Source organism: Drosophila guanche, unplaced genomic scaffold (genome assembly GCF_900245975.1).
Source record: "Drosophila guanche unplaced genomic scaffold, DGUA_6, whole genome shotgun sequence".
Lineage (NCBI taxonomy): Eukaryota > Metazoa > Arthropoda > Insecta > Diptera > Drosophilidae > Drosophila > Drosophila guanche.
In genome coordinates this window covers 469934-495973 of record NW_022995757.1, presented here as the reverse complement: position 1 = coordinate 495973, position 26040 = coordinate 469934, and the positions used below count along the sequence as shown (strand labels likewise).

Sequence of the window (26040 nt, the reverse complement as noted above, 5' to 3'; positions counted from 1 at the left end):
GTTTCGGAAAATGTATATACTGAAAAATAGTGTTGTTATATTAGCATGTTAGGGATTTGTGTAGTTACATTTTGATTGCTCAGTGCATGCCGTATGGAACTTCTTAACAATGTAAACTTAATGTATATTATACATACATATATATGTCATTCGGTATTTGCCAATAATGCATACTGTGCGCCAAATGTGCTTTATTGCCAAAAGTTCGCCAATACTAAATACAAATTGAATTAATTTCTGTAATATAATTTAATTTTCAATAAAGGCATGGGAAACGTATCTTTCTTTTGACTCCGACAATCTATTTAATCTCTGTCATAGGTTTTGTGCACAGTGGTTTCATTTATATATTCACTTGTCGCTCCAGGAGTAATTGTCAACCATGTATCCCTGAGCTGTATATCTGCTGTTCTCGCGGTCAGGAATTATTAGTTTCCATGGTGCTGGGTACCTTAGATGTTTCTACAAACATTTCCGAGTCTCGAAACCGACCGATTCTTATCAGGGATAAAACATTTACTGGAATACCTCAGATGCCGCGACAGGCTTGCATCATGGACTCTTTGTATTTCTCTGCACACAAAAGAGGCAAGAAGCATCATAGCAAAAGTATAGGAATAGGCATAGGTAAGAGAAAAGTTAAAATTGGTAAGAAAGTGTAATGGAAATATTCGAAAGCTGCTGTCGGACCTGCGGCAGCGAGTGCCTGGAGGCCCATAATATCTTCGAGGAGGAGGTCACGGTACGTGATAAGAAAGTGACGCTACTAGAAATCCTTACGGCCTGTTTACCGGCATCGCTGTCATCTTTAGAGGAGGACGATGACTATCCCAAGCAGATCTGTCGCATTTGCATAAAGAAAGTGATCCTCGCCTACGAGTTTCACAATACCTGGATTACTGCCCACGCAGAATTCAATGTGGCATTGAAATTCGAGCAGAGACGAAAACGCAGTCTGGCCACCAAGACGCAGGCGAAAGCCAAGATAGAATACACGCTGTACCCCAGTGGCGAGACTATCGAAGATGCCCATCGGACTGATGATACTCCCACGAACACGGTGATCTTCAAAATAGAGCCTGGAAATGGTAGGTTGCTGAAGCATCTGATCTGATCTTATCGAAATTAAGTAATGCTCGTCCCCTCTCGTTATAGCATCTTCCCAAGATGTGGAGTATGTGTTGCCAACAGAGCCAGTGCCGTCGACAGAGGATGGGGCGAACTTCAAGTGCGGGATGTGCGAAGAGCGATTCCACACTACGAAGGCCTGCAGATTCCATTGCAGATTCGTGCATGGGGTCCAGTAATTCCCATAATCCAACTCCTTTCCATTGTGTGTACGTTTAAATGTTTTGTTTTACTTAGCTATAGCATAAAGCAACAAAAAAAAGGTTTGGTGCAATGAGAATGACATTTTTGCTAGTTTGCTGTTGTTGGCTTTCTTTAATCATCCTCATCGTTGCGCACCTTCTGGGCACGGGGATCGTCGTGGCGGAAGACGACATAGCCCAGCTTGTAGCGGCGATTGTCGCCGTCCTTGGCATAATAGTTGGCCACTCCGATTCCTGCCATCACGATGCCACAAATGGCCAAGGCAGAGCCGCCGACGATGTCGGGTATCTCGTTCCAGGCGCGCTTCAGCAGCGACGTTGTGCCACGGGCGGCGGGTGCAGACATATTTGGTGCTCTGTTCAAGAATTAATTTTAGTTTTGTTGGGTTTTCAAAGAATATTTTGCAATTATTTACCAAAAATTGACGTTTCAGTTACACAAGAGACTAGTGTGAACTCGGAATTATCGACACCGCCTGACCCTCAGAAATATACCAAAATATACCTTTTCATATTCAAAATATACCATAAATCCCATAACATATTCCTCGATTTTGATATTCTGCTTAATACTACCAGCTGGTTAGGACTCTCAGCGCTTTAACAATAATTAAATCTGATGTATGAATCAATTCTCCATAAGATTGGATCGTTAAATGATAGCAATGGAGATAAACAACAATGGTGGCCCAGCCAGTCAAAGTACTGTTAAGTGCACAAGTTAAGTAAAAGCCCATGACACTTGCATTTTGTACTCTTGAATAAAAACACAGTCTTTATGATAAGTAGAACATGTTTTAAGTATCAAGCAGCAAGGTTAACTCTGTATCTGCTCATTAAGAAACTGCAAGATTCCAAATTAGTTCAGCCGGTGGAATAACATTGGCAAGAGTCATACCGATTCACACATAACAGATTAAAACACCGGCAAGTTTTACAGAGCTATGTTAGTCATAACAGTGTGCTGTTGTTGCCATATTTTAGTGTTGAAAAGTATTCGAAAAGTATATTAAATGGCAATCATTGACTACAATTCCAAAACTTTTTGAAAGACAAAGACAATTCTAGTTTTTAATTTTCTAAACTTTGTTCCCCACAGATGGACATTGAAATTACAAAAAGCCAACAAAATATGCAATCACGCGCCATCTATCTTAACATATGGTTGATGTCAAACAGTCCTTGTGCTGTTAGGCGCACTTGTCACAAAAAAAGGGGCATACAGTTTTAAACATTTAATTTTGAAAGCCGGCCGTAAATTGACTTTAAGTGGATTTAAATCCACTTACCTGACAATGTGTTTACGCTGTGCGAACCACAGCTTGTTTTGATTGTCACTTTTCGACATTTCCCCACCCCGTCTCTTATACCATGCCATTAACCCTAGAAGGCCCCAAATTGTTGTGTCAACTGACGAAATAATCTAAGTGTGAACATTTTTGTTCGATGCCACAGATGCCAAAAAAACGTCGTGTAAGACCCTCCATTCAGGATATCCTTCACTCCGTTGTCCCATGCACTTTTCGCGCTCTCCCACAGAACATCAACTGGAAACGGGCGCAAGTGATTCAGCTCCTGAAGCTCTTCCAACAACGCCGAATTCTATACGATCCGAAGGAAGAGGATTACCGAAACAAGGGCCGTCGGTCCTTAGAATTGGCAAAAAGTGTGAGGGTCCTGCGTCAAGCGATGCCGAAGCTGTCGGAGAAGGCTGTTGAGAACAAATTCGGTAGCCAAAGTGCCGGGCCTACAGTTGCCCTACTGGTACAATTTTATGGATTTCTACAAGCCAGTCGCAGCAGGGTCGTGTCCTCAGCCACACGACATCAAATGCCGGAAAGGCCAGTGCTGGTGTTGGTGCGGGTCAGTCGTCATCTGATAGCAGTGAGGATAGCGACGCGGACGAATCTGTGTTCATTAAACAGGAGCCGATCTTCGATCAGTCCACAATTATTCGGGAATTCTTGGCCGGACTTGGCTTGGACTCCTTTGAGTCCATCCTTAAGAATCCTTTGTCAGATTAGATTAAGACCTCAGTTGATTCATTTTAGAAATGAAATACAATGCACGAAAGTGCAAGCAGCTCTTTAAGTTACGTTTCTGCTGCCTCAGACCTCGCCCTGACCCAAATGAACGCAGCCGCGTTCAAACTTGAACTTCATTGGAACTGGCTCTGCGTCGCAGTGTCGCAGCGTCGCAGATTCGCAGAAAACTGCAACTTCAGGTGAAAAATTGTTTATAAAATGCGAGAACGCAGTGTGGTAATGCAATTAGTTGAATAATCTGATCAAGATGGGTAAGTCGCGATGTGCAGGGCACCCGTCGCCTACGCTCAAAGACTCATGCACTGATCCGTTCGCAGCCTGCCATAAGATGTGCTTCACCTGGATGCTGTTGATCCTGCTGCTGGCCGTGCACCTGGAGGCCTCGAAGATTGCCTACAAGAAGCCGCTTTACGGCAAGAGCAACTACATAAAGGACAAGCGCATGAGGAGCAAGCCAGTGGCGATACCAACCGCAACCATAGCCCCAAACACTGACGCAGCTTTGCCCGATACCGTGGAGTTCATAATTGTGACCACTGCTAGGCCAGAGCTCAACGGCACCACAGAAACTACCAGAAGCAGCAGCATCAGCACCACCACGGAAGGCTTTAGCAGCGAGGCCTGTGGCAGCAGCACAACCGCAACGCCTGCAGCTTCAGCCACAACGACAGCAACGACGACAACCTCCAACGGTTTGGACAACACTTTGCCATCGCCACCGACGCCAGAACCAGCAACGGCAACAGCAACAGCACCACCAATAGCACCAGCACCAGCAACAAGCTCCAATCTGGACAACCATCCAGTGCCGTGCACATGCGGCGTTTTCCTCTCCTCGCAGATGCACCGTGGACTGCACGAGGCGCCGCTCATACATCAGGAGCTGGATCGCATGTATCCGTGCAATGCGATTGGACGGAAGCAGTGCCAAACCAAATGCCTGGAAGCGGTAAGACAAAATCAATTTTCATTCAAAACGGAAACAGAAACGGAAGTAAACAGCTCCACCCCCAAAATCTAATGCAGATCGTACAGCACCTACCCAATTCGGCCAACATTGTGTGCTCTGCACTTGGCCATGACTGCCACAAGGAGCGGGCCTATTTGTTCATCAAGAATTGCCACAATCAGTGGGTCAACACCAATCTGCAGGCGGGCAGAGAGTATTGCTGTAAGGCGGGCGTGCCCTATCGCTGTCCACTGTTGGGCTAAATGGTTTGATTTGCTCAATAAATCCTTTGATATACATATTAAACACATTATGATTGATTATGGGCTGGCTGTTGGTAGGAAAACATGGAACATAGCTCCTTATTCATGCGAGTGTCGGCACAATATCAAAATGAGCGCCAACAATTCGGATGTTTAGTATTTTTTGAGTGCGCATCAATCCAAAGAGATAAGTCATAAAAATCAGCCATTCTTCTGGAGAATTGAATGATGATTCGAGTAAAATTACAGTTTTAAAGCTAAGAGTTAGTTACTAGTTAGAGCTGGTAATAGTAAACAGAAAATGAAAGTCGAGGAAAATTATTTTAGATTTACGGTATATTTACAGTGTATTTTGAAAATGAAAGCGTATATTTCGATATATTTCAGAGGGTCTGTCTACCGATAATTCCGCGGTCACACTGCATCTGATAGCAAAAACACAGAAATTAATTAAATTTTCGGGGTCGGGGGCAAATAAAAGAGAATTGTTCAAGCGGATAATAGTAGCAGGTGAGTTGCAAACGCGCATAATACATATACATATGTAATCATCAACCTTTCATCCAACTTGGTGCAGAAATTTGAAAAAAATGGTGTGCCTACCGTGCTTTATCATTCCACTGTTGCTCTATATTTGGCACAAGTTCGTGCAGCCCATTCTGCTGCGCTACTGGAATCCCTGGGAGAAGAAAGACGCCCAGGGGAATGTGATCAAGGCGGGGCCGGACTTCCCCTTCGAGTGCAAGGGTGGCGTCTGTCCATTTGTGCCCGGCAGCAAGAAGGCAAACAACGCTGACAACGACACAGAGACGACCACAACAACTGAAACAATCACAGCCACAGATGGCCAGGAGGCTACAACTACAACAATTACAACCAGCAGCAGCAGCAGCACCGCAACCACTTACTCGTCATCATCAGAGCCAGGCTTGGCGGAAACAAAGAAATTAATTTAGTCAAAATTTCACGTTTCTCTTCTATTTTTTTCTTCTTGCTTGTACTCTGACTTTTGACACAACGCACACAATCACACACACACCATACCATGGAGCACGAGCCCGCCCCCGCCGTGTGAGTGTGCCCGGGGGACAGACACGTTATCAGAGGAGCAGCAAAAACAATTACGCTTAAAAAAAAATGTTAACTTTAATGTAATACACATTGCAATCACCACCCAAAAACTGAGTCCCAAGTTCTTTCTAGAGGGGCCAGCACAAGGGTTCGAGGGTCGCACCCACTCTGCTGCTTCGACTGCTGTATTTTTGGGTTGCTTTGTTAATCTAAAATATATGTTAGAATGTCTTTAATATGACAAAGATGTGGCCTAGAGCACGTCTGTTTGCTGGCTAATAGTGGGGGCCCAACCGAAGGCACACACCCAACCCTTTTTATCAACGAAACTTTTAGTATAAGTACTTATAATATAAGATTTGGACGCTACTTAATACTTGTTGAATTTTTCATGCGGAAGAAGGAAGTTCCGCACCCAACAATAGCTGAAGCAAAATGGAGTAGCATGAAGCAGTCTTATAGATAAGACCCATAGGTTCGTAGACAAACAGACTCTGAACCGCTTCAGCATTGTAGAAAAAAGGTGTGCAATTTCATTAAAGAAATGTACAAATGGTATGAAACGGCAAGTAAGTATCTACCTACCTACGACCATCATCCAAATAAGAGTAAACCAAAATGTTGTGTGTTTCCTGACGACAGCTGCTTGGGTGGATATTGGGACATGTCAGTGGAGTGCTGACTCCCTAAGTCCCTCTCAAAAAACGAGTATCATGCGCTGCTCCGTGTTAATGGAGCATTCCCAGTTGCATCCCCGTGGGATTGAGCATGGAGCTTTCTACTATTTTTCTTTTTCGTACGTTCAATGTACCAAATCATCATTGAGAAACCACAAACATTTTAATTAAAATCCGTTTGTTTTTTAAAATAATTATTTAATATTTTTTATTTATGTCAAAAAAAGTTGCATTTCTGTTTGTTGTTTTTCTGTTTAAGTTAGGAAAACAAATAATTTTACAATTTACACATTAAAAAACTTACAAAGAAAATTATAGCAATGAAAGAAGAATGATTAAAAAAAAACTCAAAACTACAAAAATTGTGCAAGACGAACAAGAAAATCGTTGTGGTTTTTTTGTTTGTTTTGTTTTTGCTTTAATTTGTAGTGTCTAGTTTCCCCGTTGCATATTTTTTGAAAATATCTCTAACTATCAACTTAGATTTTAGGGTGGAGTTTGGGGAATAGGGGCAGGGACTTATATATATAGAAAACTTGGCTGGTTAAGGTCTTTATCTTTTCTTTTCGTGTCTTCTTGTCTTGTATTTCTATGCCTTTTTTTGTGTGTTTGTTTTTATGTTTTTGTCTTTTCTGGTGATTTTGTGGAATTATTTGTTTGTTTTTGCATATCGCTTGCCTTCAACTTAATTGAAACATTTATGAGAATCTTTTTACAGTTTAGCTTAGTTCATATGTAATAATACATAATAATCATACATATACCATGGTAATAGTAATAGTAATAATAATAATAATATTAATAATAATAATAAAAAAAAACGTTGTGTAAAAAAAAAGAGATGGGTTTTTTTTTGTTGATGTGTAGTATAGCTATCAATTTTGTTTATATAAGCACTTCAGTTTTGCGAAAACTAAGGAATACCTAAAAAAATATACACGGTAGATAGACATGTGTGTATATGTAGATATCGTGTATGCATGTAAAATACATTGGATAGGCGTTCATTAATTGTAGAATTCGTTAAAAACTTAATAATTAAAACGTAGCCTAGACTTAGGCCTAGTGATATATCCGTATGTGTGCGTGTGGGGGGCATGGTCGGGGGAGGGATTTGCTCTTATTTCCTATAGCTATATATAACTGAACAGTATATAGAATGCCAATGCTGTCTGCTTTTGTTCAGAATTTTCGCTAGTTTAAGGCTTTCAGTTTTCTTTTATGTTTTATGTTTTAGATTTTTGTGTTACTGGAAGCGACGACGATGACGGTACGACAAATCAAATGCGCCACAAAAAACGACCTCTTACGAGTCTACATATATTTGTAATGTATCCTAAGCATTGGGTTAAAAGATATCTACATTCAATATGGGTAGATATGCGATCTAGATCATTCGATTTCAACGCGCACTGTACAACAATCAATTAAAAAATATCATTTAAATTATTACAAATTATTACGTTCCCATTTTCTCTCATGCTCTCGCTGTATTTCTCGATTAAAACTTAAACCCTAAACAGACAATTAAAAAAAAAGGGCGCTTTCGTTAAAAAAAAAATATTAAAATTGTTTAGCTCCTCTTTTTTGTTTGTTTTTGTTATTGTTAATATGTAAATGTAGAACGTAGTCCCAGGTGACTCTTTAAGAGTCGCATGCACCACCGTTCGATTCCGCAGTCGGGCGGCATTCAGGCATTCAGGCATTCAGGCGTCAGTCGGCAGTCGTCATTATCGTCAAATGTAGATGGCCTCGGATCCCTTGTTGGCCTGATGGCCACCCGAGATGTACAGATTGTTGGCCGCCGGCGATTGCACGCCCTCGGACCAGTCCGAATTCGAACGTGGCGAAGATGAGGACCAGTGGCCGGGCGACTCCGGTGAGGGTGTGGGATAACTGTCCAATGTCTGGACGAGATGCTGCGGCGTATGTCCGCCCGAATGCTGACTGGGCGGCGTTAGGTACTGATAGAATGCCTGATTATGCTGCGACGACGGCGACAGCATATTGGTCGATGGCGATGAGCCAGACATTGAACTTTGTATCGAAGGCGGATTCATTTGACCCGAGTGAAATGAGTCTGTGAAGCAAAGAGGGAAATATAATTTGTAAATTATTTCTGTTTCTGTTGATGTGTTTCCATTGCAGGTTTCCATCACTTACCCGGAGATCCACAAAATCCATTCAAGTCCAAACCTGCTGAACCGAATTCCAGGCCTCCAATCTGCTGCTGTTGCTGCTGCTGCTGCTGCTGTTGCTGCTGTTGCTGCTGCTGTTGCTGATGTTGTTGCTGCTGCTGCTGCTGCTGCTGCTGCTGCTGTTGCTGCTGCTGTTGCTGTGGGGATAGCGTCTGCATTATTGCACTGCCCTTGGATGATTGTGGCGGGGCGAGCATAATGCCCATATCGCTGCCCGTGGGCGATATGATGCCCAGACTAACTGGTGAGCTCTGTTGCCCAACCTGGCCGCCGCCCAGCAAGCTATTCAGATTGCTGCCACCGAATTGCTTCTGCTGTGTGGCATGACGCATTGCCTGTATGTGCGTTGGCGATGTGGGCAAACTAGGACGTGATTTAGCTGGCGATGGAGAGCCTGCAAAAGGTGCGGCGATTAGCAAAAGGGAAAACCAAATGCAAATTTCTCTATTCAAGAACTTACCCAAGTAGGCATGCGGCGACAGGGCCAGACTGCTTTGCACGGAATGCGGCGGCGATTGATTCGAATACGGTGGACTGAGTCCCTGCTCATGGCTGTTGCTGTTGCCACCTCCGGCACCCGTCAGACCACCAACGAGGCCGCACATTCCACTTCCATTGCGATTGCCACCGATAATCCCATTACCATTACCATTACCATTCCCTCCACCATTGCCATTCATTCCCTGGAGTCCCTGGCCATTGTTGAGCAGCTCCTGCTGAAATGGCGAACCCATCGAGTAGCCATAATTGTCCAGCTTGATCATGTCCAGGCCATTGCCAGGTGGCAGTGATTGCAGCGATTGTGCATTCTGTGAGAGCAAAACAAAGAGCATTTTAGTTGCTGTCAAGGACTGAGGATTGAGAGCTGTCCTTTGGCTTACCTTAATGCAGTCCTCATAGCTCGGCGGCTGTTTGGCCCCATTGGGACCGTTGGGCTGTGGCGCGGCCATGGCATTCGAGTACATCGAATTGGTGTCGTATGGGCTGGGCAGGTTTCCGTTCATCCCGTTGACGCCCACACCCAGCGGCGAGGAGGCATCCAGCTCCGAGGCCATCACACTCCCCCCTCCCGCTGACGACAGCAGCGACGTGGGCTGTGGCGGCTGGTTTGGCGCACCCGCACCTGCACCCGTTCCCGCACCGGAGCCCGCACCCGTCGTCGAGCCACTCATTAGCTGCACAGGATTGAGGCTCGTGCCGTTCATGGCTCCCTTTTTTGAGGCCGCATTTGTCTTTTTTGAGCTGGGCTTCCGCCTGAGACTGCCGGCCGCATCGAGGCCATTGTCGGGACTGCTGCCCTCGATAAGTTTCGCTTTCTTGGCGGCCTTCTGTTTGGCCGTTTGATTGCTCTGCTTGCCAGCCCCATTGCCCGCTCCACCACCAGCCGATATCACCGTCGGCTGTGTAATCAGCTGCGGCTGTTGGCCCGGCGGCGGTGAGCCGATCATCGCCTGTGGCGTCATGCTGAGCATCTGGGGCGAGCGTGGCACATGCTCATCCAGCAGCCGGACAATATCATGATGCAGCCGCTCGCTGGCCACGTCCCGTGGCAGTCGGTCCATGTGATCGGTGATCTCGCGATTGGCAAAGTTATCCAGCAGCGCCTTGCACGCCTCGTAGCTGCCTTCGCGGGCGGCCAGGAACAGCGGCGTCTCATCCTTATCGTCCTGTGCATCGCGATTGGCGTGATGCATCAGCAGAATGTTCACCGCCTCCGTGTTATTAACCGCAGCGGCCCAATGCAGCGCCGTCTTGCCCGAATTGTCCGCCGCATTGATATCCGCATCGGCGGTAATCAGATCCTCGACCATGCCCTCGATGGCCAGTCTCGCAGCAAGTATCAGCGGTGTGGTCCCGTCATGCATGCGTGCATTCAAATTGGTTGCCCTGTTCCGCAGGAGTATCTGGAACACGCCCATGGCATCGGCAGCCACAGCGGCATGCAGTGGCGTCCTGCCCGTATTGTCCTGACAATTGGCATCAGCGCCAGCATCGAGCAGTCGCTTGGCGGCATCCGCCCGAGCATAGCGAGCGGCCAAATGCAGCGACGTCTCGCCCGTCTTGTCCATGGTGGCGTCCAGTTGGGCGCCCTGGGCCAACAGATCGGATATCACCTGAGCGGTGCTGTCATCATTGTTCTCAATATCCTCGCCGCTGTCCAGGCCGCCGCCGCGCACTGCCACAATCATCAGCGGTGTAAGGCCGCAGGGTCCGCGCGCATCCACATCGTGCTTGCCGCCATCCTGATGCGCCGGCGGCGTCATAATGGCACGCACATCGGCCACATCCAGATGTGCCTGTGACCAGACCCTCTGGTCGGCCTCCTCGTAATCGCTGACCATCGTATGATCGCTGGCATAGCCACCATTGTTGCCCAGACCCACAACGGAGACGGGATCGCTGCGCTGTCGCTTGGGCAGCGGCATATCGGACTCATCGTCCGACCAATGGCCGCCCGGCTGGCCCACACCCTGACTCTGCAGGGCCACCTGCTTGTTCAGATTTCGCATCTCCTGGCCATGGGGATCGCGACGACGACGTGACATGACGGCCGCCGGTGCGCGGAAGCCCTCCGGGAACCATGTGACCCCATGGGCACGCTTACGCTGTGTGCTGAGGACCATGCCAAAGAATGCCAGCACTATGATGACCAGAATGATGCCCGCAATCACATACTTGACATTCGCTGGCGGCTCCCCGCCATCATCATCCCCGGGGCTCTGTACACCGCGCACACTGTGGATGGGAAATGCATTTATCTGATGCTTGGCCGCTGTGGCGGCAAGGAACTCGGCCGCCTCCGCTGCATGCTGAAAGCATTCCGTGCACTTGCGATTGTCAATCTCCAGGTAGATCTGAATGCCCGTCTTGTAGCCCTGCGATGTGTACAGAATCTTATTCTTGCGCGCAAATTCGGTGTCCTCTATTTCGGGCATGCGCACCGTGTCCTTCCAATTGATGATCATGTCCCGGCCGAGTGAATCCTTCTTCATGCGCACCGTCGTCCGCAGCATGTGGCTCATGTTGCGCAAAAACTGTGCCTGAAGCGATCGAAATTGTTCCACATCCATCAGCATGACCACAGACATGGCACCTTCGGCCAGCTGAGGCGACTGTGTCTTGTTCTCACAATCCAAGCCGTCCCAGCTGCACTCAGCATTGTTGCAGTAGTAGTCGCAGACGCCGTCGCCATAGTGCTTCTGGCAGTAGGCATCGTAGAGGAAGTTGCAGCTCTTCAGCTTGCGCTCACAGTCGTGGCCATCGAAGTGGCAGGCCACATTGTTGCACTCCTCGTTGCACTTGCCATTCTTGAAGACGTTCCAGCACTCGGGTCCGGTGCAATTGGCCCACGGATTGATGCCCAGCGAGCAGTCGTTGCCATCAAAGTTGCACGCATAACTGTTGCATTCGGCATCGCAGATGCCATTGCCCTGCTTCTCCTGGCAGCCACGCTGCCGGCACATGGCCCGCTGCTGCTCAAGATCGGCGGCATAGCGATCGAGGCCGCTGCTGGAGCTGCCGGAACCGCCCCAGCCTGGATAGCTGGGATCGTACACATGGCAGCGCTTGCCCTTCCATCGGCTCGGGCAGAGGCAGTCATAGTCGCCGAGCAGATTGTCACAGGCGGCACCCTGCTGGCAGGGATTCGGCTGACACTCGTCCAGCGTGTCCACCTCGCAGTGTTCGCCGGTGGTGCCGCGCGGGCACTCGCAGCGATAGCCAAAGCCATCGTCATCCACCACACAGTTGCCGACGAGGCACGGATTCGAGTCACAGTCCTGGCCGCTCAGCTCACAGTTCTTGCCGTAGAAACCATTGTTGCAGATGCAATGATGTCCGCTCTGGCGAATGTTGCAGTTGCCGCCATTCTGGCAGGGGCTGTGGGCACAGAAGTCAACCTTGTGCTCACAGTGGCGACCCATGTGGCCCGGCCGGCAGTTGCAGTGATAGTTGTTGACCAGCTGGACACAGTCGAGGGTTCCTGCATTGGAGCAGGGATTGCTGAGGCACTCGTTGATGTCACCCTCGCAGCGGGCACCCACAAAGCCGGGCGGACAGACGCACTCAAAGCCACCGACACGATCGATGCAGCTGCCATTGTTGTGGCAGGCACCGGGCACACAGTCCTCCTGATTGATCTCACAAATGATGCCCAACGTGCCGGGCGGGCAGCTGCAGCTAAAGTCTTTCACCAGATCGTGGCAGGTGCCGCCATTCTGGCACGGATTCGGTGCACAATCATCGATGTTCAGCTCGCAATTCTGTCCCTGAAATCCCTGACGGCAATTGCATTCGTAGGCACCAATCAGATCGCGGCATGTGCCGCCATTCTGGCAGGGCTGTGGGGCACACTCGTCGATCTCCTGCTGGCAGTAGCTGCCGGCATAGCCCTGCGAGCAGTAGCACACGTGACTGTTGCCATGATCCTTGCACGTACCATTGTTGCACAACTGCCGCAGACTGAGGCCTTTGCGTTCGGCGGCATCCTGGCAGGAGATGGTCTGCACATCGCAAAGCTTGCCCGTCCAGCCGGAGGAGCACTTGCAGCTGAACTGATGCTTCATCTGGCTGCAGGTGGCACCGTTCTCGCACGGCGACTGACCACACCAGTCCACATAGTCGCCGCACTGTTTGCCCGTATAGCCGCTGGGGCAGTGGCAGGTATACTCGTCCCGCTGCTCGTGGCACGTTGCACCGTTCAGGCAGGGCGACGAGTCGCATTTGTTCAATTTGTATTGGCAGTTGGCGCCCGAGAAGCCGGACAGACAGCTGCAGTTGTAGCCATTGATGCCATCGATGCAACTGCCGCCATTCAGGCAGGAGCTGTCCGTGCAATCCTCATCGTTCGTCTGGCAATTGATGCCGCTGAAGCCCAGCGGGCAGGTGCACGTGTAGCTGTTCACGTACTGGCTGCATGTCGCTCCGTTCTGGCAGGGCTGGCTGAGGCACTCGTTGATATCCGTCTCGCAGTGCTTGCCATCGAATCCGTCCACACACAGGCAGGTGTAGTCGCCGATGCCGTCCAGGCAGGTGCCGCCATTCTGGCAGGGGAACGAGGCGCAGTCATCCGTATTGATCGCGCAATCGCGTCCCTCGTAGCCCTTCGTGCAGAGGCACTTGTAGGAGCCGGGCACATTCAGGCAGCTGGCACCGTTGCGGCACGGCGAACTGAGGGCGCACTCGTCAATGTCCTCGTCACAGTAGCGTCCGGTGTAGCCGAGCTTGCAGGTGCAGGCAAAGTCCAGGAAGTTCGAGCTGGGCGTGCACTTCGCCTCGTTGCGGCAGCGATTGCTGGCGCATGGATCCAGCTTACTCTCGCAGTCGCGGCCCGTGAAGGGCACACGGCAGACGCACTTGTAGCCATTGACCTTGTCGATGCAGGTGCCGCCATTGCCGCACGGATTCGTCACACAGTCGTCGATGTTTGTTTCGCATTTTTGACCCGTGTAGCCGGGCATGCACTGGCAGGTGAAGGCGTTCAGCTTGTCGTAGCAGGTGCCGCCGTGCTGGCACGGATTGCTGCTGCACTCGTCGATGTCCGTCTCGCAACGCTTGCCATTGTAGCCTGGCGGGCAGTGGCAGATGTACTCGTTGATGCCGTCCTCGCAGCGAGCACCGTTCACGCACGGATTCGACGCGCACTCGTCCACATCGCTGAGGCAGTGGGCATCGTAGAAACCCCTCGGGCACTCGCACTTGTAGCCATTCACCTGGTCAATGCAGACGCCATTGTTTGCACACGGACTGCTGATGCACTCGTCCACATTCTTCTCGCAGTGCTGACCCGTAAAGCCGGGCACACACTGGCAGCTGTACGAGTTGATGCCATCGATGCAGGTGGCGCCGTTGTTGCACGGATTGCTGTGACACTCGTTCACATTGATCTCGCAATTCTTGCCGCTCGTGCCCGGCTGGCAGTGGCAGACGTAGCTGCCCACACGGTCCTGGCAGTGGCCATCGAACTGGCAGGGATTCGATTCGCACTCGTTGATCTGCGTCTGGCAGCTGTAGCCCGAGAAGCCGGGATCGCAGAGGCAGGTGAAGCTGTTGTTGCCATCGATGCACTTGCCGCGATGGCATGGATTCGAGTCGCAGTCGTTGATGTTTATCTCGCAGCTGGTGCCGGTGTAGCCCGGCGGACACTCGCAACTGTAGCCGGCTATGGAATCGTGGCAGATGCCCCGATTTCGGCACGGCTGCGACTGGCAGTCGTCGATGTTGATCTGGCAGCGGGCGCCCGTGAAGCCAAGGGCACAGCTGCACGTAAAGTCGTTGATCTTGTCGTGGCAGGTTCCGTCGTTCAGGCAGGGACTGGACTGGCACTCGTCAATGTCGATCTCGCACTGGGTGCCCGTGAAGCCCGGCATGCAGACGCACCGGAAGGTGCCCGGATCGTCCAGGCAGCTGCCCTCGTTCTGGCACGGATGCGACTCGCACTCGTTGATGTTCGTCTCGCAGCGGGGACCCGTGAAGCCTTGCGAACAATTGCAGCGATAACTTCCGGGCGTGTTCACACAGATGCCGTTATGTTCGCACGGCGAACCCTGGTCACACTCGTCAATGTCCTCGGAACAGTCGACGCCCTTGTAGCCGGTGGCACACGAGCAGGCATACGATCCATTGATCGGGGATGTGTCACAGATGGCGTCCGCATGGCAGGGATTCGAGGTGCAGGCATCGTCCAGGTGGCACAGCAGCCCCGTCTTGCCCTTGGTGCACTGGCAGTAGAAGCTGCCGACGCCATCGATGCATGTCGCACCGTAGAAGCAGGCCGCCTGCACACAGTCGTCGATGTTTTCGCTGCAGTCAGAGCCGGCCCAGCCATTTACGCAGATGCAGCTGTACGATCCGTGGGTGTTCGTGCAGGTCGCTCCGTTCTGGCACACAGCCGGACGCTGGGCGCACTCGTCCACATCGTCCTCGCAGTATCTGCCGGTGAAATTTGGCGGACAGCTGCATCGATAGTCATTGATGCCGTCGATGCAGGTCGCCCCATTCTGGCACATGTTCCCCGAGCAGTCATCGATATTCTGGTCGCAGTTCTTGCCCTCGAAGCCTGCCAAACAAACATAGAAATAGAGAGAGGAAAAAAATCGAACGTTAGTGATCGTTTTTAATCGTTATCGATTCAAAAATCGATTTGATCCTTAACTAATTTGGCTGCAAAATAATAGGAACACCAAAGGAACCGTTCCCTTTGATTGATTTGAGTACGAGCACAAATCATAGTACATAAAAGTTTCAAATTCCATATAACTATCATTTGATCCGCATAAAATAAATCGTAGAATTCTTCAGAGCGGGGATTATATTTTGTGAATAAACGGTCACACTTCTAAGCGTAAATTCTCTCTCCCTACTGCTCTACCCATGGAATATTAATGAGAGGGTAAGGCTGCATATGCACACGTTCTCTCTGTGTGTATGTATGTGTGTCCAATGAAGTGCATAAACAGATTTATGGCAACATCATAAAATGCTTCAATAAACGAAAACGTTTAAAGCAACAACAAAAGACGAGGGAATGGAAGAATACATACAACAGAAAAGGTGGTTGTCAGTGGCGAAGGAGTCGCACAAAGCGCAAAGGCCGCTTAAAAATATCGCCTTGTTGGAGGAATGCTCTGCAGCTGTGATGCACATGTTTTGTTCCAAGCCCCAGCGATAGAGAGACAGACCGACAGACCGACAGACATATGGAGAGAGAGCCGGCTTGGCTTGCTCTCTCCCTCTCTCTCGCTCACTCTCCTGAAAGTTACCTGTGCTCGCCCGCCGCTCTCGCATCATCTTGCATCTCGTTCTCTCTCCCTCCTGTTTAGCCAGCGGCAATGTAGAAAACGGAACAACGAAACAACAACGCTGCGCATGCGAAGCGAATGGGCAAACAAAATATAACGTAAAAAACAGAGACAGAGGAAAGGCAGCCGCCGCCGCGCAGAGGCATTCATACATGTGTGTATGCGCTGTATGCTCTGTGAGACTGTGTGTGTGTGTACAACACGTCTTTAGTTGTTCTTTCCCACGGTTTCATATCTGGCCAGCCCCAACCCGAAGCCAGCCCAGCCGCAGCCCGAAGCCGACGCGGACGCTGGCTGGAAGCCCGGTCAGCGCTATCTTGAATGCGCGCCAAGCAAAATGAGCGTCGGGCTCTACCCCATTCCTCAGCAAACCACACTCTCTCCCTCCCTCTCACTCAAGCAGAGTAGACACACTAGTTACGGAAAACCGAATCTGCATACACCCTTGCCCTTCGATTGTTCATTGTTTATACGGCAACAACATAATAATAACAAATAATTTATTAATTGCAAAGAGTAACTTAATTGTTTTTAGTTTTTGGAATTCATGGGATATAAGAAAATATGAATATTCCTCTTCGCTGCCAAACATTTGATCGAATCATAATGCCTTCACTTAGTAAAGGGTATACCAATGTTGCTTATGCTGCGCGCGCTTCGGCGGCTTGCGCTAGCTCTTTCTCTGTCTGGCATGTGCAAGATTGCCCTTGCTCTATCTCTTTCGCACGCTTGCCTGCTGTCCGCCCTCTCCCGCACCGCACCGCACTCGATCGAGTTTTGGGCTTCGTTCATTGCGCTTTACTTTGCTTTTGGTTTACTTTGCTTGTGTGTTTGTGTTTGTTTCGAGGAATTAAATCGCACTTTATGTGTGATCTCTGTCTCTCTCTCTGTCTCTCGTTCGCCTTGGCTCTCCGTCTCTTTGCTGCCTGGCCTGGCATGCTCTTGCTGCAATGGTTTTTTGGGGTAAAATAAAGCTCTCTCTCTCGCCCACAAGCTTTGTTTTTAATGGTTTTTCTTGCTTGGTCGGTTTTAAGTTGAGTTTTTTGATGTTGTTGTTTTTGTCTTTTAGTATTTTTTATCGGGCCTACAAAAGGAAGGGCCCACAGCCGAGAGACACACACACACGTGGGGGACACATGCACATGCATGTAAGAGTGAGACAGAGACTGCTGCAACTTGTTGCCTGGAACTTTGGAACCCTGGATACCCACGAAGAGTGGCATTTTAAGTGTCTCCTGCAACTGTGTTGGTTTTTAAAAATAAACCAAGGCAGGCGCACATTAATTCAGGATGGGATGGCAGCGAAAGAAAGAGTAAGAGCATAGCAACAACAACATCTGCTGTCGCACACACACACACACACACAACACACTCACGAAACTCAAGCACACACATGTTTCATATTCGTTTCGCTTTTTTTTTTCGTTTCTTCTTTTTAGCGTGTAACAAAAGTCACAGTAAAAGTCACCCAGTCACTTAGTGACCGCCGCACTTTGAACTCTCAACTGTCGGGGAACATTCGCAGATTTCTGCATATCAGATCTGCACTATATCAAAATCCGGAATGGAATAGAAATCCGCTGCATCTTATGCTGTGTCTGAGGGGAGACACAAATCACACAGAACAGATGCAGTTGGAAGGGAAAACTAAAGGGAGACTGGAACTATGGGAAGGATTCGAGATAACCATCTGTAAATTTTATGGGCATGTCAGAAGCCAGAATATGATGTTGAATTCTCGTATTAGCTGCGGGAACATTTATCCCAGATCTAACTGTTCTTTTTAGGTCCAATCAAAGGCCGAAAAATTCGCTTGCGATTAATCAAAAATCCAATGATAGTCAGGAAGATATTCCTTTGCATAAAAAGATTGCACAACGCATAGCAGCCAAGAAATGGATTGAAAACCCCAAAGCTGACAGCCTGTCAGGTATAGACAGGGATCTCAGACTCGGATGTAACTCAGATGGCTATGGCTACTACCAAAGGTAGTAAATCGATCTAAATGCGGCTAGTAAAAATGCTTTGGCCTCTGCTGAACCTTCCCTTTTCTTGTTTCTGTGCGGATTTGTTGGTCTCTTCAACCCAACGTGTTTCCCAGCCAGCCCACCACAGACCAGCCTCCCCTCCCCGCCCCAACTCTTCCTCTTCCTCTGTCGCTCACTCTGTTTCTTCTTTCTTTATTTTGCATAATGAGTGCAACTCCCTCCCTCCCACAGATGGCAACAAACTGCCTCCGCCCCACTATGTGCCTATATTGCGCCGTGATGTCCACAGGGCGCTTCGTGTCGTGTCGTGTCGTGTCTGTGTCTGTCTGTCTGTTGGCTGTTGTAATTCGGTTGGGATTGCTCAACATTAGCCAGAGACAAACAACAACAAAAGAGTGCAAAAACAGCCGCAAAAAGGCGTTATAACATTTCCCATCGTAATAAATATTGCAATTTTGGTCACACTTTCACACGATCCCAAAAACTGATCCGATGCGATTCGATCCAAACTGAAGTGAAGTGATCCGCGGCCCTGCCCCAGCCCTGCCCCGTGGTTCGCGTTTTGCCTCATTAGAATTTTTGATTGGGCGCAATTAAAAGGCCAGACGACACACAGATATATGGGAGGGACACGACACGGAGCACCGACCAGCGAGTGACGATTCCCAGTGGCTGGTCACACTGTGCCTGCTGTTTGCTGTTGTTGCAACTGCCCTGGCTGCTTGCTGGCTTGTTGCAGTTGCACCAGCACAAATAATGTCGTGTGCAATTCTCCTCAATTGAAATGAATTAATTGAAAATTGCACACAACACACACGAGACACACACACACACACAGACACACAGGGTATATGCAATGCGAGCAATTTACATGATGAATGCAACAAATAACATTGAATGGGCGACAATTGACGACAGAAGAAGGTTGCGGCTGCAAACATAAATATAAATACATATGCGAATGCACATACAACGTGAATTCTCTTCTTTTTTTCGCAGCAGCAGCAGCAGAAGCTACCGCAGAAATGCTGCATCGAAATTACTCTTCATCGGTTCCAGTTGCAGTTCTCAAATTAATTGATGGGGAGTACAGCCACTCAGCTTTCGAACAGCTAACTTCAAACAATCGCAAGTTATTTGAAAGAAACCAGCAAAAAGTGCCAACACTGCTTGCTGCTTGGACTCGACACGCACAAGCAAATGCTGTATAAGAGAATGCTGCAGAATGTAGATTAGTTTTGTACGTTGACAAATCTACCAAAATCGAATGTCTGCCAGGATTCTCAGCGTAGGGAACTCTCTCAGGAGTTGCTTTATGGGTTCGCCAAATTACAACAGTTCCATACATAGTCAGAAGTGGCTTCCACTCTTTGGGGCTGTGGGTGTGGGGGTTTGCCTGGTTGCCACACTCTCTTCCCACAAATCAGTGGAATGAATGCTTAAGCACAGTTACGCCCTAAGGAGGTCATGCAACACAATCAGCGCATTAAGGAGCCCCCACAACGGGGCACTGGGGGCAGTCAGGCAGTCAGCCAGGCAGGCACGCAGAAGAAAGAAGCAGATGAGGCCACGATCTTTTTTTTTTCGGGTTGCCTGCCGCCTCGATGAAATTCGTAATGGGCAATGGGCAATGGCGGAATGGATTGGATTGGAGTGGAATGGAATGGACGTCTCCCTGTGTGTGTCTCTGGGATGTAAAAGTTGAACCAAACTGATGAATGATGCTCCGTGGCTTTGTGGCTCAACTGACTGCAGATGCCAGGCGGCGGCAGTGGCTGACAAACGAGTTTGAACCTTGTGGCAAGCAGCCAGTAGTTGACTTGCCGCGTGGGCGCGAATGTGGCAGCCACAGCAGCCGAGCCTGTGTCTGTGTCTCTGTCTCTGTCTGTGTGTGTGTGTGTGTCTCTCTCTCGGTGTCTTTTTGGCTCGTGGCTAGTCATGAGTCATGGACGCGAGAACAGTTCTCAGCGGAGAGAAGTCTCTCAGGTCTAAGTGCTGAGAACTCATGGCCTCGGGGGTCTAACCAGCAATCGAGAACCCATTATAATCGCGCGGCTTGCAATCCAAGATTTGCATTTGCAATTGGCTGAGACAGCGATTAACGCACAGCCACCAAAAAAAAAAAAAACGAATCTTTAACTTATGGGAAGCTAAACACACACTCACCTGTGGTACATTTGCAGTCGTAGGACAGGCCATTGGAGCGACAATTGCCGCCGTTCTGGCAGGGCGATGGATTGCAGGGCTTGTACTTCTCATCGCAGTCCTTGCCCTTGTAGCCCGTGGGACACACGCAGCTGTGGATGAAGAGAAGAAGTGATTAAATTCTGGGGTCAACATTAACAGCAATTAAATGTTGAGGTTAAGAGTGCAATCCAGGAATGGTTAATGGAACTTCCGTTTGCACATATCTGGATTTGGATTTGTATCTCCCAATCAGCAAGAGACACAAATAGAGACACAGAGGAGGTTGTCTCTCGTCTGTGTGTGTTTGTGTGCTTACAGACAGAGACAGAGAGAGAGAGAGAGAGAGAGAGAGAGAGAGAGAGAGAGAGGAGTTCCTTAACCGGTTCTGGGAGCTCTCTTCGGACGCTGTGCTGGCACTCTCTTTTTATGGCCAGAAGAGTTGTTTCTTCTTACTTTGATTTTGTACAACAATTTTTATGCCACTTCCACTGGCTGCCTGCCACTTCTTTGTTCTTTATTCTTAATGTGATTTAAACTTAATTTGTTTGTGGCATGTAAACCCAACTCCAACTCCAGCACCAACTCCCGAGTGCAATGGGATTCTTGAGAAATGTTTTTTCTTCTGTTTTTATTTTTTTGTGTTTGAGCCCGGAAAAACGGGTTTTGGGGTTTGGGTTTCTTTTTCGGGCACCTTCTGTGGTCGGTCGGTCGGTCGGTCGGTCGGTCGTTGTGGTGGTGGTGGTGGCACCTTAAAAGGCCAAAGACAACGACCATGTCTGGGGCCACGCCCCGCCGCAGCACTAATTAAGACCATTAAAGAGCATTTAATTAAATTAAACAATTAAAAGAGGCACACAGAACACACAGTCCAAATAGTCGAACATCGCGAATACCTCACCGAAACGGGGAGAACTCTTTGGGGAGTCCTGAACCCATCCAACTCCCCATAAGGACGAAAATTACATTGAAAATGGTCAACAAAAATTGCAACAAAAATGAATAAATTAATAAATCGAAACATTTCTGAACTCAATTTCTTTCATATTCAAATAAACCAAAACTTATATTCCCTAATGACAGTTTTCCTTGAGTGTTTGCAAGGAAAGTATTCAGAAATAATGATAAATATTTGATTGACATGTGAACACCCAGCAGCCGAATAGCCCAAGGGCCAATAACTCTCAGAGAGATAATGATGATGGCTCGGAGCAGTAGTTTGATTCTCCTTTTGTTTGCTGTGCGTGTGCATAAATCATGAATCATATCTATGGATTACGAGTGTATTCAGTTTGATTTACCTTTGACCGACTCTGAATTATTCATGGGCTCCGCTCTGATAGCCGAAAATTACGCAAAAACCCATCCACAATTGGCAATTCGAATGGCCAAAACAGCCATGAATAACGCATACCGCAAACTTAATTATTCTCGTTTGTGTTCAACGTTTGTTTCCATTAATAAATAAACCAACGACTGACAGATGACAAATAAAATCGTTGTCGTTTCGGGGAAGGGGAGGCGGCAAACAAAAGAAACAACCAAAATGAAACCTCATAAACTAAGCCATGACTAAGAAGTAGAATAAACAGAAGTGTGTTTAGCATGGAAACATCATAAAAATCACAAATCGAATGGTTGCCTTATGCAAATAGCGAGACATTCAACAGTGGCTGAAGAGCATTAAAGATGAGAGGAGAGTCCAAGCGAGCTACTCCACCCTTTTAATTGCAATTTATTTAAACCACTTTCCACCTGACATTATGCGCTAATTGTTATGGAAATGCCCAAAAAAGAAAAAAAACAAACGGCAAACACATGTTCACCTCGCACTTTTTGGTCCAAATTGGTTGTTGCTTTGTTTCGTATTTAATTTAGTAGAGATATAACCCCGCACCCCTTCTGGGCCACCGTTGCTCTGATAATTTGTGTGTTTCAAATTAAAAATGTAAATGATGCCGCCACACACACACACACACACTCACACACCAGACACAGAAAAGTTTGCCGGATATTTGGGATCTTTTGTCTGATTTATTTTCTAAAGGCAGGTCGGTCGCCCGATCGCTCGATTGCTCGATCGGTTCGTCTTTTTGTGTATTTTAATTAGAGTGGAAATTGGCGGGCAATTTGTTGTTGCCTAAACGAAAAATCGAAAAATCGGAAAAAAAACAAATCGACAATCAATAAACTATGCAAATCGATGAAGCCAAAAGCAGTTTTTGAATGCGATTTTATAAGTTATTAGTTTTAAATTGCCATTAATTAAAGGAAGTCTCCAAAAGGAATGACGGTGGCGGGGGAGCTGGAGCTTTAGATAAATATGCAAATGCGAGAACAAAAACAAAAGCAAAGGCAAACAAAAACCATATAATAAAAACAGAATCAGACGTGTCCGATCTTTTGTCGAACAAAGCAAACAATTTGCACTTGTCAGGGAGCTGAGTTGAGTTATCACAGCCAGCAGCGCCATGCGATTAATTGATGGGTTCAATCGTTAAACGATGCGACATTTCCGATTAAGGATCAATAGAGAGGGCGAGTGTCAAACTTACTTGTAGGATCCATGTGTATTTTGACAGGTGCCGCCATACTTGCACGGATTCGATTGGCACTCCTCAACATCCTCGGCGCATGTGCGTCCCATAAAGCCAGGCGGACAGGTGCATGTGAAGCTACTGCTGCCGGCCAAAGCCGTGCAGGTGGCACCATTACGACAGGGCGAACTGGCGCACAGATTCTTCGTTTCGCAGTGTTCCCCTGAAATATTCAAATAGACATTAGATGCTGCACCTCCCTCGTGCTCTGTCGTGTGGACTCTTACCCGTATAGCCGTTGGCGCAGGCGCACGTCGCCTCCTGCAGGGTCTTCAGCTGGCAGGTGCCGCCGTTGTAGCAACGATGCTGATCGCAGGCATTCGGCACCGCAATCTCACAGAGCGACTCGTTAAAGCCAAGCGGACACTTGCAGGAGAAGCCGGGCGAGATGCCGCCATTGCCAAAGGTCTTCTGACAGGTGCCGCCATTCTGGCAACGAACCGTCGAGCATGGATTGCGGTATTCGCAGTAGTCGCCAACATAACGTGAATCGCATCTGCAAATTGGCAGATTTAGATTATTAGTTTTGATTACACAAAAAAGTGTCTTAGGGGTAGTTGGGGTGGAGGGATATTAAATATATGTATAGCTAGTTTATGGACTTGTCGGCTTTACAGCGGCACTTTGGCAGATCTCCGCTGGCCGATAAGCCGCACCAGAGAGAGAGAGAGCCGTCCCGCAAAAGTGTTAAGTTATAGCTGACAAAGTAGCCTCATTTCCGCCACAGCCTGTGGACCACTTTCACACTGGCCTGAAGAACTTGCAGACAAGTTGCTGGGGCACACACATGACAGAGAGTAGCTGCAACGGCACAGATCTCAGCCACAAGTTTAGCTAAATTTCTTGTCAATAACTTCCTTTTATTCCCTGTCTAAAATATTTCCCTAGGGCATTGCACTTTATGCCCTGTCGATAAGCACACAAAAATGCCCAGCAATGTCTGAGAAAAACGAGGCCAGCCAAATCGGTTCAATAAGCTTCCCATAAACAATATTTTATGCACACAAAAAAAGAAACAGGAAGAAAAAAAAATGAGTTAAAAAAGAGAAAAAAAAAAACAGGCAACAAATTGGTGGAATAATGACAATGATGCCACCATATTCTCCATCTCTCCTTGGTCTTGGGTCTTGGTCTTGGTCTCTGCTGCTGAGCTTGCACTTCTCCTCATTCTCTCACCAACACCGACTCCACTCCTCTCCACCACTTTTGTTCGACGACAACTTGCACATTGTTGCTGCCGCTGCCGCTGCTGCTGCTGCTGCTGCAGTTGTTGTTGTTGATTTTCCCTTGAGAAAACAATTTTTATGTACGGTAATTTGTGCGCGATCTTGATTGCATATTAAATTTTTCTTCTCTCCACCCCTTCCCCTTGTACACCCTCTCTCTCTCTGTGTCTCTGTCCATCAGTTTGTGCTTCTTCTTGGCGTGTTCCATGGGGTCTCTGGCAATGAGAAAATTACACGCATTGCTGGTGCGCTGTGTGCAACATCAGCCACAACAACAACAACAACAGCCAATGAATAATCATTAAGAGGCAACTGCTGCTGCTGCTGACCAGGCCAAAAGAGATGCTGCTAAAGCAGCGAAGAGAGGGGGGGAGCGAAGACTGACTGCTGCACCAGGAGGAAAAACGGCTTTTCTTTTTTAACGTTTGATTTTTTTTCTCCTGTGCCCCCCCCCTGCTACTCCTGTCTTCTCCTTGTTGCTTCGTACTTCCCGTTACAAGTGTGTGAAAATGCTTTAGATTTCGATTTAGCATTAATTTGTAGCAATCGACAGTGAGAGAGAGAGAGAGCAAGGCGCAGAGGTAGAGGGAGAGGAGCAAAGCATAGCACAGCCCTGCCTAAACATAAACTCTTTGCTTTGCTCGCTTGTCGATTGTAATCGAAGCTACAAAGAGGAGGAGGAGGATCGACTGCAGAGGGAGAGCGAACACGAGCGAGTGGCAGTGGCCAAGAAAACGCCAAGCAGTGGCAGAAGAACAGTAGCAGCAATAGCAAGCAGGAGCAGCAGAAAAGCAGTAGCAGTAATGGGAGTAGAAACAGCAGTAAATAGTAGTAACAAAACATCAGCTGTGGATGCAATTGAATATTTTTATAGCATAGCGAATAATCTATAGCAAATGTTCGCTTGCTTTTCATCCTTCGCATAGCATAAATTCTAAACGGGAGTACGTAGTGGCAGGCAGTAAATTGAAGCACTGAGTAGAGCAGAACGGCAAGCAGCATAAGTGCAAGACGCAAGCAGTGCAGGGAGTGATATGAAACAGCAGCAGCAAGCAGCAGCAACAACAGCTAGCAGGCAGCATCGCGGCGTCTCATTTGCGTTTGTCAGGCGATCTCTGATGCTGATAAGAGACGGCGGGGCCAAAAAGGCGAAACGAAACAGGAGCGAGTGGACCCTCCCTCCTCGTACCCCCCCCAGCTAAGCTACTTCATTCAAATGAGGTGTCAGGCTTTTTGCTGGCCAAGCATAGAAAGAGATAAAGAGAGCGACACCAAGAGAGCCAACAAAAAAATGTTGGCTGAGCAGCAAGAAAAAAAAAAAGAAAAAAATTAGTGTAATATAAATTATACACAGGAGGAGGCAAACACACACAGCACACACAGCAGTTTGGGGCTTTGAAATGGAGTTCGAAATGGAGTTGGTTGCTTGTCGGTAACTTGTTTTCTCGAGGGGACCGGACCAGAGACAGGCACGGCAAGAGTGAGACAGAGAGAGAGAGAGAGAGAAAAACGTGACTCGCATTGGCAAATAAAACCAAGGTAGTCGGTCCACAGGCAGGCCCCTTGTATGCGCGCGTGTGTGTGTATTATCTCGAATCCCCCCCTTGACAGTCCCCCCCCCCCCCCCCCCCCTCAACTACCAAAGCACCCCCACAATGACCCACGCAACCACCCCCACCACCCTCGATAAAGAGCAGAAAAAACAAGAAAAT

At 48.2% G+C, this 26040-nt stretch overlaps 6 protein-coding genes across 6 annotated transcripts in view; 4 read left to right on the top strand and 2 right to left on the bottom strand.

Moving 5' to 3' along the window:
• The first annotated feature begins 575 nt into the window (after positions 1–575).
• LOC117590410 lies at positions 576–1425 on the top strand. Its single transcript, XM_034283008.1, has 2 exons — positions 576–1088; positions 1156–1425. Exons 1-2 carry the CDS (start codon positions 662–664, stop codon positions 1305–1307), a joined length of 579 nt encoding a protein of 192 aa, XP_034138899.1. The 5' UTR covers positions 576–661; the 3' UTR covers positions 1308–1425.
• Positions 1334–1812, bottom strand: LOC117590414. Its single transcript, XM_034283013.1, has 2 exons — positions 1748–1812; positions 1334–1687 (listed from the first exon to the last, which is right to left on the bottom strand). The coding sequence occupies exon 2, from the start codon at positions 1675–1677 to the stop codon at positions 1444–1446; it is 234 nt and encodes a 77-aa protein (XP_034138904.1). The 5' UTR covers positions 1678–1687; positions 1748–1812; the 3' UTR covers positions 1334–1443.
• A 931-nt stretch (positions 1813–2743) lies between these two features.
• Positions 2744–3433, top strand: LOC117590411. Its single transcript, XM_034283009.1, has 2 exons — positions 2744–2804; positions 2871–3433. Exons 1-2 carry the CDS (start codon positions 2778–2780, stop codon positions 3420–3422), a joined length of 579 nt encoding a protein of 192 aa, XP_034138900.1. The 5' UTR covers positions 2744–2777; the 3' UTR covers positions 3423–3433.
• A 66-nt stretch (positions 3434–3499) lies between these two features.
• On the top strand, positions 3500–4631 carry LOC117590408 (follicle cell protein 3C-1). Its single transcript, XM_034283006.1, has 3 exons — positions 3500–3627; positions 3694–4325; positions 4403–4631. The coding sequence occupies exons 1-3, from the start codon at positions 3624–3626 to the stop codon at positions 4586–4588; spliced, it is 822 nt and encodes a 273-aa protein (XP_034138897.1). The 5' UTR covers positions 3500–3623; the 3' UTR covers positions 4589–4631.
• Positions 4632–4963: 332 nt separating this feature from the next.
• On the top strand, positions 4964–5766 carry LOC117590413 (UPF0729 protein GD16342). The gene is made up of 2 exons (XM_034283012.1): positions 4964–5098; positions 5166–5766. The coding sequence occupies exon 2, from the start codon at positions 5179–5181 to the stop codon at positions 5542–5544; it is 366 nt and encodes a 121-aa protein (XP_034138903.1). The 5' UTR covers positions 4964–5098; positions 5166–5178; the 3' UTR covers positions 5545–5766.
• A 1780-nt stretch (positions 5767–7546) lies between these two features.
• The window catches only part of LOC117590461 (neurogenic locus Notch protein), a 38939-nt gene continuing 20445 nt past the window's right edge, over positions 7547–26040 (bottom strand). Inside the window, exons 3-9 of the mRNA XM_034283098.1 lie at positions 23330–23598; positions 23061–23265; positions 20488–20618; positions 9416–15591; positions 8995–9343; positions 8500–8928; positions 7547–8416 (exon numbers count right to left, since the gene is read on the bottom strand). Of these exons, the coding sequence (XP_034138989.1) occupies positions 8073–8416; positions 8500–8928; positions 8995–9343; positions 9416–15591; positions 20488–20618; positions 23061–23265; positions 23330–23598 (7903 nt within the window). The 3' untranslated portion in view covers positions 7547–8072. The remainder of the gene's footprint in view (positions 8417–8499; positions 8929–8994; positions 9344–9415; positions 15592–20487; positions 20619–23060; positions 23266–23329; positions 23599–26040) is intronic.